Here is a 12350-nt window from a genome sequence, read left to right as displayed (position 1 = left end):
TATTCATTTGAGAGAGAGAGAGAGAGAGCACAAGCAAGCACATGCAGGGTGGGATGGGGTAGAAAGAGAGAATCCCAAGCAGACTCCCCACCAAGCGCACAATCCTGAGATCATGACCTAAGCCAAAAACAAGAGTCAGGGAACCCTGGGTGGTGCAGTGGTTTGGCGCCTGCCTTTGGCCCAGGGCGCGATCCGGGAGACCCAGGATCGAATCCCACGTCAGGCTCCCGGTGCATGGAGCCTGCTTCTCCCTCTGCCTGTGTCTCTGCCTCTCTCTCTCTCTGTGTGTGTGTGTGACTATCATAAATAAATAAAAATTAAAAAACAAAAACAAAAACAAGAGTCAGATGCTTGGGACACCTGGGTGGCTCAGTGGTTGAGCATCTGCCTTTGGCTCAGGGAGTGATCCCAAGGCTCTTGGATCGAATCCTGCATCAGGCTCCATGCAGGGAGCCTGCTTCTCCCTCTGCCTGTGTCTCTGCCTCTTTCTGTATATCTCTCATGAATAAATAAATAAAATCTTAAAAAAAAAAAAAAGATAGTCAGCCTACTGAGCCACCCAGGCACCCCTAGTATTCTTTCTAAAGAAAAGAAAGAAAGATAGAATGTATACATAATAAAAATGATCACTTATACATATATAGTATATATATTGCACATGTGTATATTATGCATTATAAGTATGAACATATACATACAACATACATTTATATACATTGTATGTATATGTATATATATATGCATGTGTGTATATGTATATATACATACACAATAGTTATCACTAGGTAATGATACCTGAGGTTTTTATTTTTCACTAATCTATTTTCTAATTTTACTATAATAACCTACAGTGAATTTACTGTGTAACAAAATCATGTTTTTAAAAAATTCAGAATTTCCCCTTTATCAAAACTAAAATGTCCTCACTGTTAATAAATATTTCAGATTTTTAAAAAAATATTTTATTTATTTATTCATGAGAGACACAGACTGAGAGAGAGCAGAGACACAGGCAGAGGGAGAAGCAGGCTCCATGCAGGGAGCCCGATGTGGGACCTGATCCCGGGACTCCAGGATCACACCCTGGACCGAAGGCAGGTGCTAAACCGCTGAGCCACCTAGGGATCCCCGAAATATTTTAGATTTTTTACAAAAGGAAAAGTTATAGAACTTCAAAATTAGAAATATCCTCTTTAAGTTGCTATTTTGCTATTCTGGGAATATTCCATTTTTTTAATCTCTTTCCTCATATTTCATTTAGTCTGGTACTAACACGTTATGAGATTTTTTTTTCCTTACCCAAATGGCTGAAGTCTCTGATCACACATAGAGAATTACAGCTGTCAACTTTTTAATACAAGATGAATTTTTCATTTTTAATTTCTTGAAATCAATCATTATCTAAAAAAGTGAAAAATTATCAACAGTCACAGTGGTCAGCTAAAGTCTGAGTTTCCTCTATAAAAAGGAAATGCAGTGTGTCTCTATATCATTCTTTCTCACTGTGCCTCCGTGGCAGCAAATGATTTTTACTATATATCTTTAATAGCAAAATAAGTCTCCATGGAAACCACAGGGCAAACATCCATTACTACTGTCAAGGACTATACAAGCACACCTAAACTGAGGTAACCACTTACTTTCTCGTAGAAATATTCTAAAATTGGGCAGCCCCGGTGGCACAGAGGTTTGGCGCCGCCTGCAGCCCGGGGCATGATCCTGGATACCCTGGATCAAGTCCCATGTCGGGCTCTCTGCATGGAGCCTGCTTCTCCCTCTGCCTGTTTCTCTGCCTCTCATACTCTCTCTGTGTCTCTATAAATAAATAAATAAAATCTTAAAAAAAAAAAAAGAAATATTCTAAAATTAAGTAATAGATACTCTGATTCTGGTTTTGTTCATAAAATTCTGGTTTTATGAACACATCAAGAAGTGAGTAACAACGAATATTCTGTGCCCCTCTAGCAACAAAGTGAGTATACAGAAACCAAATAGGGGGCTGGCGGAGACCCAGAAAGTTAGTAAGCCAGTATATATACCAGTCAATGCCATTTCGTGCAAGAGAGCAAATCAGAATAGAAATCAGTGAAGCACTTAAATACTAAAGAAGAAATTCTCTCCACTAACTCAGTAGAACATATAAATTTATCTAAGCCAAGATGCTGACTAATCAGTGGGAAAAAAAGGCAATCAGTAAGTCTTAACAACCAAAAAATCAGTCACTCACCTCTCTCAACATACTGTTCTCTTTTTCCTTCTGCTCCAAAAGGCTCTCTAGGTGGTGCACGTGCATCTCTGCCTCTGCCAGTCGTCTTGTTCTCTCGTGGTCTTCTTCAGTAGCCTTAGCAGAAAGCCCTTTGCTCTGCAACATCTCCAGAAGTTTCTTGATGGATTCATCCCGAGCATTTAGGGTTTGCTTCTGAGTCTCAATACGCAGCTCCATTTCCTCCAAAGTCTTTCGAAGGAGGAACAGCTCTTTGGCCTGCCGCTCGTGCTCAGCATGTAGTCTCTGAAAGTTCTCCTCAGTCAGCTCTGTCACACAAGGTTCACCAGTCCTACTGCTACTATCTTGCTGAAAGAGCTGGTTCAAGTCCCTCTGGATCCGCAATTCATCCTGAAGAGCCTGGATTGTCATTTGCATGTGCTAGAACGAAGACAAAAGAGAAAAACCCAAATCAGCTTTCCTCCTCAAGTAGAAAAAAAAGAAGCAGATTGGGGAAGCCACAAAGTAGCTACCACGGCTCTCAGAACCCTGAATAAATTAGGATTCACATTATTCTGTTTTACATTTTCTTAAAAAATGATTGAGATAATCTATAAAATCTCAGTTACTTAACATGTGTTTACTCCCAACAGGAAATAAGTATGGCAGCTCCTCCTTTTGTACAAGCCATGACAAAATATATTATTCCAAATCAATAGAATGTATTACATAGAATTAAAGGAGAGGGGAGGAAAGAAGAAGAGGAAATCTACAGGAATACAAATACATCATATAGAAGTTTAATCGAAATGGGTGTCTGGATGGCTCAGTCAATTGACCATCCAACTCAGGTCATGATCTCAGGTTTGTGAGATCCAGTTAAGATAACCCACTCAGCAAGGAGTCTGCTTGAAATTCTCTCTCTCTCTCTCTCTCTCTCCCTCTCTCATGTTTGTGTACGCTTTGTCTCAAATTTTTTTAAAACGTTTCATCAGGGATCCCTGGGTGGCTCAACGGTTTGGCGCCTGCCTTTGACCCAGGGTGTGATCCTGGAGACCCAGGTTCAAGTCCCACATCAGGCTCCCTGCATGGAGCCTGCTTCTCCCTCTGCCTGTGTCTCTGCCTTTCTCTCTGTCTCTCATGAATAAATAAATAAAATCTTAAAAATAAATAAATTAATAATAAAAAAATTAAAAGTTCAAAAAAAAGTTTCATCAAAAAATACAAAGGATATCAAAACACAAAATGACTTTTAAGGACTTAAATTCACACATTAAGTAATTCTAATATTTAATGAGTAGTATCTACATGCCAAATTGTGCCAAGCACTTTTTATGTGTTAATTCATTTAATCTTCATGACACATGTACTATTATTTTGATTTTATGGATGATGACACTAGTCTTACAGAGATTTAAGTAACTTGCCCAAGATCACACAGTAAATGATGGAGCTGTCACTGAAACCAAAGCTATTCTCCCAGCCCAACTGAAACTAGTACTACCCAGAGAAAATAACTTCAATCTTTCAAAAGGGGCGGGGAGGGGAAGAGGACAGACTACAGAACTTTTTTTTTTCTGAGCTTTTCATAAAGATAACAATATAGATGAACAATTACATGAAGATGTTAATGCAGATAAACTGCAAAATGTCTGGGAGGGCATATCTTTAGCCTGTACTCCCCAATGAAGGTATATGAACCTTTAATCTGAATGGAAAACTGCAGCACATTATACAAGGATTCTAAAAGTGTATCACAAGAATCATATTTTTAAAAATGAAGAAGCAACAACAAAATCACTCCTTGTATTGAAGGTATTTAAGGACTGGCAGTGTGCCACAGTGGAAAAAACACTAACCTACAATCAGAAAACATGAGTTTTAGTGCCAGCTCTCACACTAACTGCTATGCAATGTTAGACGCAATGCCACTTTCTGCATTTCAGATTTCCTCATATTTAAAAGTAATTAAGGATTTAAATACCTGCACCATCTTTTCAGAGTTAATAATATTGTGGAAATCTTTGTAGTTTATATTTTAAAACACATATTGAAAAAATTTGGCAGACTGCAAAATAGCAGGGTAGTAAACATTTCAAATTATCTGGCAAGGGTACAAAGGTGTACATACAAAGATACTCATTCTTGTTTATCATAGTGACAAAATTAGATAAAACCTAAACAGATATTAATAGATGATGAGTAAATGAGAAATGCCCACATAGTTTAATACTATGCAACCCTAAAAAAATAAAAAAATAAAAAAAAAAAAAAAAACAATGCAGATTTATATTTACTGCTTGAAAACTAGGGTCATAATATATTAAGTGTAAAAAAGCAGACTTCACAATATCAAGTTTAGGATGATCTCAATTCTAATTTTTAAAAGAGTATATATACATACAGAGAAAAGTGTAAAAGAATATAAACAATTAGCAATAACTATCTCTGGGTATGGATAGCTCTTACATTTCTCTTCATACTTTTCTATACTAACTAACCATGTAATCCTTTTATAATTTAAAGAAAAAAACCTTTTTACCAAAAAATAAAAGAAACAGACCTCAGAGATGTCTGCTTTGGTGCAGAACACCATGTTCAATTTACTATCACTTACATTAAAAGGGAGGAATATTTACTATTTACTATAAATAAAAAATGACTTATAAGAAATAAAAATATTTCTGAAAAGATACACAAGAAATAATTTTTTTTTTTTTTAAGTAAAACTGGGGACGCCTGGGTGGCTCAGTGGTTGAGCGTCCGCCTTTGGCTCAGGTCATGATCCTGGGATCTGGGATCGAGTCTCACATCAGGCTCCCCCACAGGGAGACTGCTTCTCCCTCTGCCTGTGTTCTGGTCGGTCTCTCTCTCTCTCTCTCTCACTGTGCGTGTGTGTGTGTCTCTCAGGAGTAAATAAAATCTTTCTTTTTTTTAAAGATTTTATTTATTTATTCCTGAGAGACACGGGGGGTGGGGGCAGAGACACACGGGGGGTAGAGGGAGAAAGAGGCTCCATGTGGGGAGCCTGATGTGAGACTCGATCCTGATCCCAGGTCCCCAGGATCAGGCCCTAGGCTGAAGGTGGCACTCAACCACTGAGCCATCCGGGTTGCCAATAAAATCTTTAAAAAACAACAAAAAAAAGTAAAACTAGAGGGCCTGTGGGTGACTCAGTTGGTTGGGCATCTAACTCTTACTTTCAGTTTGGGTCATGATCTCAGGATAATGAGATGGAGCCCTGCAATTAGCTCTATGTTGGGTGTGGAGCCTGCCTGGGATTCTCTCTCTTCCTCTCCCTTCGCCCTTCCCTATCTAACTCTCTAATAAAAAAACAAAAAATTTTTTTAAAAAAAGTAAAACTAGAGTAGTTGAGAGACAACTTGTAAAAACACTTTACTAGAAATTTATTCTATTCCTTTGTAAATTCAGTTAAATTTTTTTAACTGAAATATAATGGACATTAAAATTTTTTAGTAATAGCTTTACTGAAATACAATTCACATACCATAGAGTTCACCTGTTTTAAGTGTACAATTCAGTGGTTTTCAACATAGTGAAAGTTCTACATCAAACACTACTGATTCTAGAACACTTCCATTACCCCTTAGAGAAATCCTATGCAATTAGCAATCGCTTCCCATCTTCTCTCCTCCCAACCTTCCTCTTGAATTTGAACTAAATAGAAGTACTGCCCACTCAAAAATTAAATTTAAAAAATGTCTATAATATATTTCAAACTTAAAAAAGAGTGAAATTCTAATATGCTACAACACGGAGGAAACTTGATCGTGCTAAATAAATCAGTCACAAAAGACAAATATTATATGATTCCACTTATATGAGGTATCTACAGTAGTCAAATTTATAGATGCAGAAAGTAGAAGAGAGGCTGCCAGGACCTGGAAAAAGTGGGGGTTGGGGATGGGTAGTCACTGTTTAACAGATATGAAGATTCACGTTCTACAGGATGAAATGAGTTCTAGAGATGGATGGCGGTAATGTTTGCACAACAACATAAGTACTTTATGCCAATGACTATACATTTGAAAAGTAGTTAAGATGGTAAATGTAAGATGTATTTTATTTACAACAATTAAAAAATGAGGAAAAAATCATGCCTGCCATAAAATTCCAATGTATAGATATTGAATAATTTATTTATGACTACTGATAAATATTTAGGTCGGTTTTCACTATTAGAACAGGTACCTTCATGTATATCTTTGTACATGTATTCCAATTTTTCCTGGGGATAAATTCTCAAAGGCAGAACTGCTAAACTGGAGGATATACAATTATAATTTTGATATATATTACAAATTATCTCTAAAAGTGTCTGTATACACTTAAACTTACACCAAATGATACCTGGGAATGCCCATTTCCCACACATTTGAAAATTCTGGGTACTTCTTTTACTGGTATTTCTTTAATTATAAGCATGGTTGACTATCTATCCACATATTTACCAGCACCTTATATTCCTTCCCTTGTGACTTAGCTGTTCTTGTTCTTTGCCCATTGTTATTTTTCTAAGTGGATTAAATAACTGTTGCTTGCTGTGTATGTTACAAATATATTGCCAAGTCTGTCATTTTTTTAAATATTTTTTTAATTTTTTTATTTATTTATGATAGTCACAGAGAGAGAGAGAGAGAGAGAGGCAGAGACGCAGGCAGAGGGAGAAGCAGGCTCCATGCACCGGGAGCCCAATGTGGGATTCGATCCCGGGTCTTCAGGATTGCGCCCTGGGCCAAAGGCAGGCGCCAAACCGTTGCGCCACCCAGGGATCCCTGTCATTTTTCTTTTAACAAAGTTTATGCTATTACAGATTTTTTTTTTTTTAAGTACAAATATATCAGCTGTTTCTTTCATCATTCCTGGTTTTTCTATTATGTTTAGGAAATAGTGAATTTTCAACTCTGGTAATCTTCAAACTTTTGAAAAGCTTTCTTTCTTACCAAGAATAAACTTATAATAAAATTATCATTGGATGCCTGGGTGGCTCAGCGGTTTGGCGCCTGCCTTCAGCCCAGGGCGTAATCCTGGGGCACCGAGATCAAGTCCCACGTTGGGCTCCCTTGCATGGAGCCTGCTTCTCCCTCTGCCTGTGTCTCTACCTCCTCTCTCTCTCTCTGTCTCTCAGGAATAAATAAATAAAATCTTTAAGAAAACAAAATAAAATTATCAGATACTTTCACTCAGGAACTAGATTTTTTAAATGCATTTAACTGTTAGCATCTGTAAAGATTCTTAACAGTTGTTAAGAGTTCAAAATCCGGGGATCCCTGGGTGGCTCATCGGTTTAGCGCCTGCCTTTGGCCCAGGGCACGATCCTGGAGTCCCGGGATCGAGTCCCGCGTCGGGCTCCCGGCATGGAGCCTGCTTCTCCCTCTGCCTGTGTCTCTGCCTCATTCTCTCTCTCTCTATCATAAATAAATAAATAAATCTTTAGGAAAAAAAAAAGAGATCAAAATCCTTAATAAAAAGATATGCAAAGTGTTAATAATTATCTGAGGACTATGATCAATCCTAGTTTCCTTCTTTACTTCTAGAAGTCAAAAAACAGGGATCCCTGGGTGGCGCAGCGGTCTGGCGCCTGCCTTTGGCCCAGGGCGCAATCCTGGAGACCCGGGATCGAATCCCACATCAGGCTCCCGGTGCATGGAGCCTGCTTCTCCCTCCGCCTGTGTCTCTGCCTCTCTCTCTCTCTCTGTGACTATCATAAATAAATAAAAAAATTAAAAAAAAAAATTAAAAAAAAAAAAAATAGAAGTCAAAAAACCCAGATAAAATCTGAGTAAATTTATCCCAATGGAAATTATCAGAAGTCAAAGTCAACAATGAACCTGATTTCTAGGTACAACTGTTCTTCCTTTCCTTCCTTTCCTTCCTCCTTCCTCCTTTCAAGTCAAAAGAAACAGATGCTAACTACAGATAACAGCCTCACATATACTTCAGCACTTATGATTAAAATTACTGCAGCAATTATCATTTTGGTGAATAAATACAGCTACTACTTCTTCAGCTCTGCTTGCACCCATTGTACTATGAAACAAATAAAACGATGGTCTAACTGGTAGCCTACAAAGCTACACAGCAATTTTCTCCACTGAAATAGGAATCAACATCCCTACTTTAGACTACATCCAAACTAGCTTTACTTTGTAAAAATTCTTGCCAACTCCCTTGGGAGAAGAAAGAAGCAGCGGGCTAGAAGCCAGGCTACTCCTTCTCCAGTATAATCATACAGATGATAAAATGAGTAAACCTGCACATCTCAGACATTTATAATGATTCACCAAAAACAGATATATTGAATTTAGTGGAAAGATCTTGGTTGTAAGGCATTAGCAGAATTTCTATTTGAGAATTCTGCTAATGACACTCTCCAAAACAATCTCACACTTCTCACATTCTAAATGTTAGACCAACACTTACTAGTCTACCATTTTCACTCTGACATTCAGTTGATTTGGAAAGACTGGTAAAGTAACTGCTTAAAATTTACTCCAAGGATTGTGCTATTATTATGCCACGCTATATCTCAATGAAATGATAGGATACTGTGAACGACAGTAATGAAAATTCTTTTTTTAAAAAGATTTTATTTATTCATGAGAGAGGCAGAGACACAGGCAGAGACACAGGCAGAGGGAGAAGGTTCCCCGCAGGGAGCCTGATGCAGAACTCAATCCCAGGATCACGACCTCAGCCAAAGGCAGACACTCAACCACTGAGCCACTCAGATGCCCCTAGTAATGAAAATTCTTAAATCTCTGACAGGGACTATGACTTTTATTAGAAAAAAAATACATCTATATGCAAAAACTACAAAGAGATCACAACCCTTCATACAAGATATTTTAGATAAATATCAAAAACTCCCATGAGGCAGAACTTCCCAAATATAATCTTCAGTTTCTTGGAACAACAGAACACTTCAGTCCAGTTTATCCTGATTTCTAAAATGACAGAACTTTGTAGTCTAGAGCTATTTTTACTTAGAAAAAAAAATACAGTAGTCCCCCCACTTTTCCACAAGGAATATGTTCCAAGACCCTCAGTGGATGCCTAAAACTATGGATAGTACCAAATCCTATATACCCTATGTTTTTTTCCAATAATACATACCCATGATAAAATTTAATTTACAAATTAGGCACAGTAAGAGATTAACAAAAAAAACTACAATAAAATATGCTGTAATAAAAGTTATGTGACTGTGGTCTCTCTCTCTCTCTCAAAACACTTCATTGTACTGTATTCAACCTTTTGGTGATGATGTGAGATGATAAAATGCCTATGTGACAACCTGAAGTAAGGTGAATGTCTCAGGCACTGTGAGGTAGTGTTAGGCTATTAAGTGACCTTCTAACAGTAAGTTAGAAGGAAAAAGAGGTCTACTTCTGGACTGCCAGTGAGCACCAGTAACTGAAACCACAGAAAGCAAAACCATATAAAGGGGGTACCACTGTATTATGGGTACAAGAACATGGTCATCATTACAAACAATACATCATGGAGAACTCTATGCACTATTTGTCAAGATGACCAGTTAGAAAAAGTGCCAGTACTGCACCATATTATGTTAAATTAAGAACAATTTTTTTCTGAATCATGTAAATGTATACATTAAGTAACTTTACCCATGTAAGATGCAAAACAGCTTATGATTACTCTTACTGAAGTCATCTGAGTAAAGCTTACAACTTCCTCAGGCTATATGATGTTCTGCTCTGTACCATCACATTACTATCCAAAATACATAACACAATCCTAACAAAAAAATGTTAACTATATGCCCTAGATTTATTCGTGTTGTGTCTGTTATTTTTTTAAAGTAATCTCTACGCCCAATGTGGCATTTGAACACACAATCCTGAGATCAAGAGTCACATGCTCCACTGACTGAGCCAGGCAAGCACCCCTGGATTTATTCATGTTTGATCCAAAGCAAAGCATATTCAGATAATCAAGAGTAAACAAGAATCTTTCATACTTTTAGTTCTATACAGAGCACATAGAGTTCTTGTCCAAAAATAAAGCTTAGAAATTGATAAAACACAATAGTTACACAGACACACTCACTCACCGGCACTACCCCGTTACAAATTTTAAATTAAGAACAATATGCAGGATGCTTGAGTGGTTCAGTGGTTGAACGTCTTCCATCAGCTCAGGGCATGCTTCTGGGATCCTGGGATGGAGTCCCATATCCGGCTCCCCCACAGGGAACCTGCTTCTCCCTCTGCCTGTGTCTCTGCCTCTCTCTGTGTGTCTCTTATGAATAAATAAATAAAATCTTAAAAAAAAATTAAGAACTATATGCAACATGGTTCTGTCAGCTCTGTAATGTTTGCTTGACCTTATTATGAGGGGTATGAATTCACATAGCTTCTTTCCTGGCAAGTTGGCCTACAATAAACCATGTACACTTGAGTGGATGTGGATAAACAACAATTTATTACTGTGGATTTGTTCCTTGGTAATTGTTTCGTGTATCTTCCCATAAATATGGTAATCTTTTTATATCCTTTTGTATATGACAGACACAAAACTGGGTAGAAAAATAAATGGACAGTTTTTCTGAATGGGACTACTGATTTAAAAAAAAACAATATTCAGGAGAGAAGTGGAACACATACATGTAAAGCACTCATTCTACATGCAATATATTCAAATGAAATTTGGAACCTATTAGAGAGGACTATGAATAGATTCATAAATCTTTAATATGAAAAGATAGTATTCTAATTTCTATCATTTTAGAAGGAAGTTGGTGAGTAATTTAATCAGTCTGAATCTCAGACACTGAGACAGTGGGAGAGTCTCTAAGGTAATTCATTTTTTCTAATCATCAATTTACTATTCTTTCAGTTGATGATAAAGATTTATTTTCTGTGTAGCAAATATTAAACCCAGGGATCCCCAAACCGAAACCAAGTTCTCAGGCTAATCTGAACACCAGCAAAAGATACACTACAATGCAAGAAACAACCACATAGAATTCAAATGGATATATTGAAATTGTTTAATATTCTTACCCACTTACTTTGAGCTGATTCTCCTCTAAAAAAAAAGACAGAGTCAAGAAAATGAACGGGCAATTATACTAGAAGTCTAGCAGCTACTCTCTGCTACTGAATCCAGGAAATATTAGAACATCTATCTTTACCCTAGTACAACCTAGACTGGAAGTTAAAGAATAAATGAAAATGCTATCAAAACAGAGAAATCCTAAGGTCAAAATATAGTTGACCCTTGAATGAACAACATGGGTTTGAACAGCCTGGGTCCACTTATACATGGATTTTTTTCAATGAACAGTACTATAAATGTAAACACATTTTCTCTTCTTCATGGTTTCCTTAATAACATTTTCTCTTCTCTTCCTTGCTTTAAGAACACGGTGTATAAAACATACAACATACAAAAAATATGTAATTGACTTTTTATTTATCAGTACAGCTTCTAGTCAACAGAAGGCTATTAATAGTTAATTCTGGTGGGAGTCCAAAGTTACGTGCAGATTTTCAACTACACAGGGAACTGTGCCCCTAACCCCCACATTCCTCAAGGGTCAACTGTATATTTTATATCTTATGGCCCCAATAATTCAAGTAACAATAAATCGTTTTTAGTACAAGTCCTAGAAATTCCAAATAACCTTAAGTTACGTAAATTGCCATACTATTTATTATCTAGCCCTTCATCTCTATTTACATAGTCTCTTCTGCCGTTTCCCTCTTTCACTCCCAGTTAAATCCTACCTGTCCTTTCATTCTTAGCTCAGGCATTATTCTATCCTCTAGAAATCCTGTTCTGACTTGCCAAACTGAACGACAGAAAAGGGTAAGAAGGAATTGGTAAAGGAAGTACAGAAAGGATAGTACCCCAAACCAGAAATTATAATAGTAAAAATGTCATGCTAACCAATATCGGGACTGAAGAGATTCATTTCATTATAAATAACATCCAAATAATTTTTTTTAAAAAATCTCAAAATTAAAATTGACCAACAAAGGGATCCTATAACAACCACTTCCATAAATGTTTAACTTGAGAACACGCAGCAGTTAACAATCCAATGACAGAACTATAAGAGACCAAAAAGATACTGTTCATTCCAGCAGCATTTCAA

At 37.0% G+C, this 12350-nt stretch overlaps 1 protein-coding gene across 16 annotated transcripts in view; it reads right to left on the bottom strand.

The window, feature by feature from the left end:
* The window catches only part of ERC1 (ELKS/RAB6-interacting/CAST family member 1), a 537425-nt gene that overhangs the window by 447454 nt on the left and 77621 nt on the right, over nucleotides 1–12350 (bottom strand). For all 16 annotated transcript variants that reach the window (XR_012003004.1, XR_012003002.1, XR_012003003.1 and 13 more), the window contains exon 3: nucleotides 2228–2644. Coding sequence is in view for 10 of the 16 variants with exons in the window: in XM_025995462.2 (XP_025851247.1) it covers nucleotides 2228–2644 (417 nt within the window). In the remaining 6 variants the exon portion in view is untranslated. The remainder of the gene's footprint in view (nucleotides 1–2227; nucleotides 2645–12350) is intronic.

The sequence above is a fragment of the Vulpes vulpes genome, chromosome 8, assembly GCF_048418805.1.
Source record: "Vulpes vulpes isolate BD-2025 chromosome 8, VulVul3, whole genome shotgun sequence".
Classification (NCBI taxonomy): domain Eukaryota; kingdom Metazoa; phylum Chordata; class Mammalia; order Carnivora; family Canidae; genus Vulpes; species Vulpes vulpes.
This window is presented reverse-complemented; position numbering and strand designations above follow the sequence as displayed.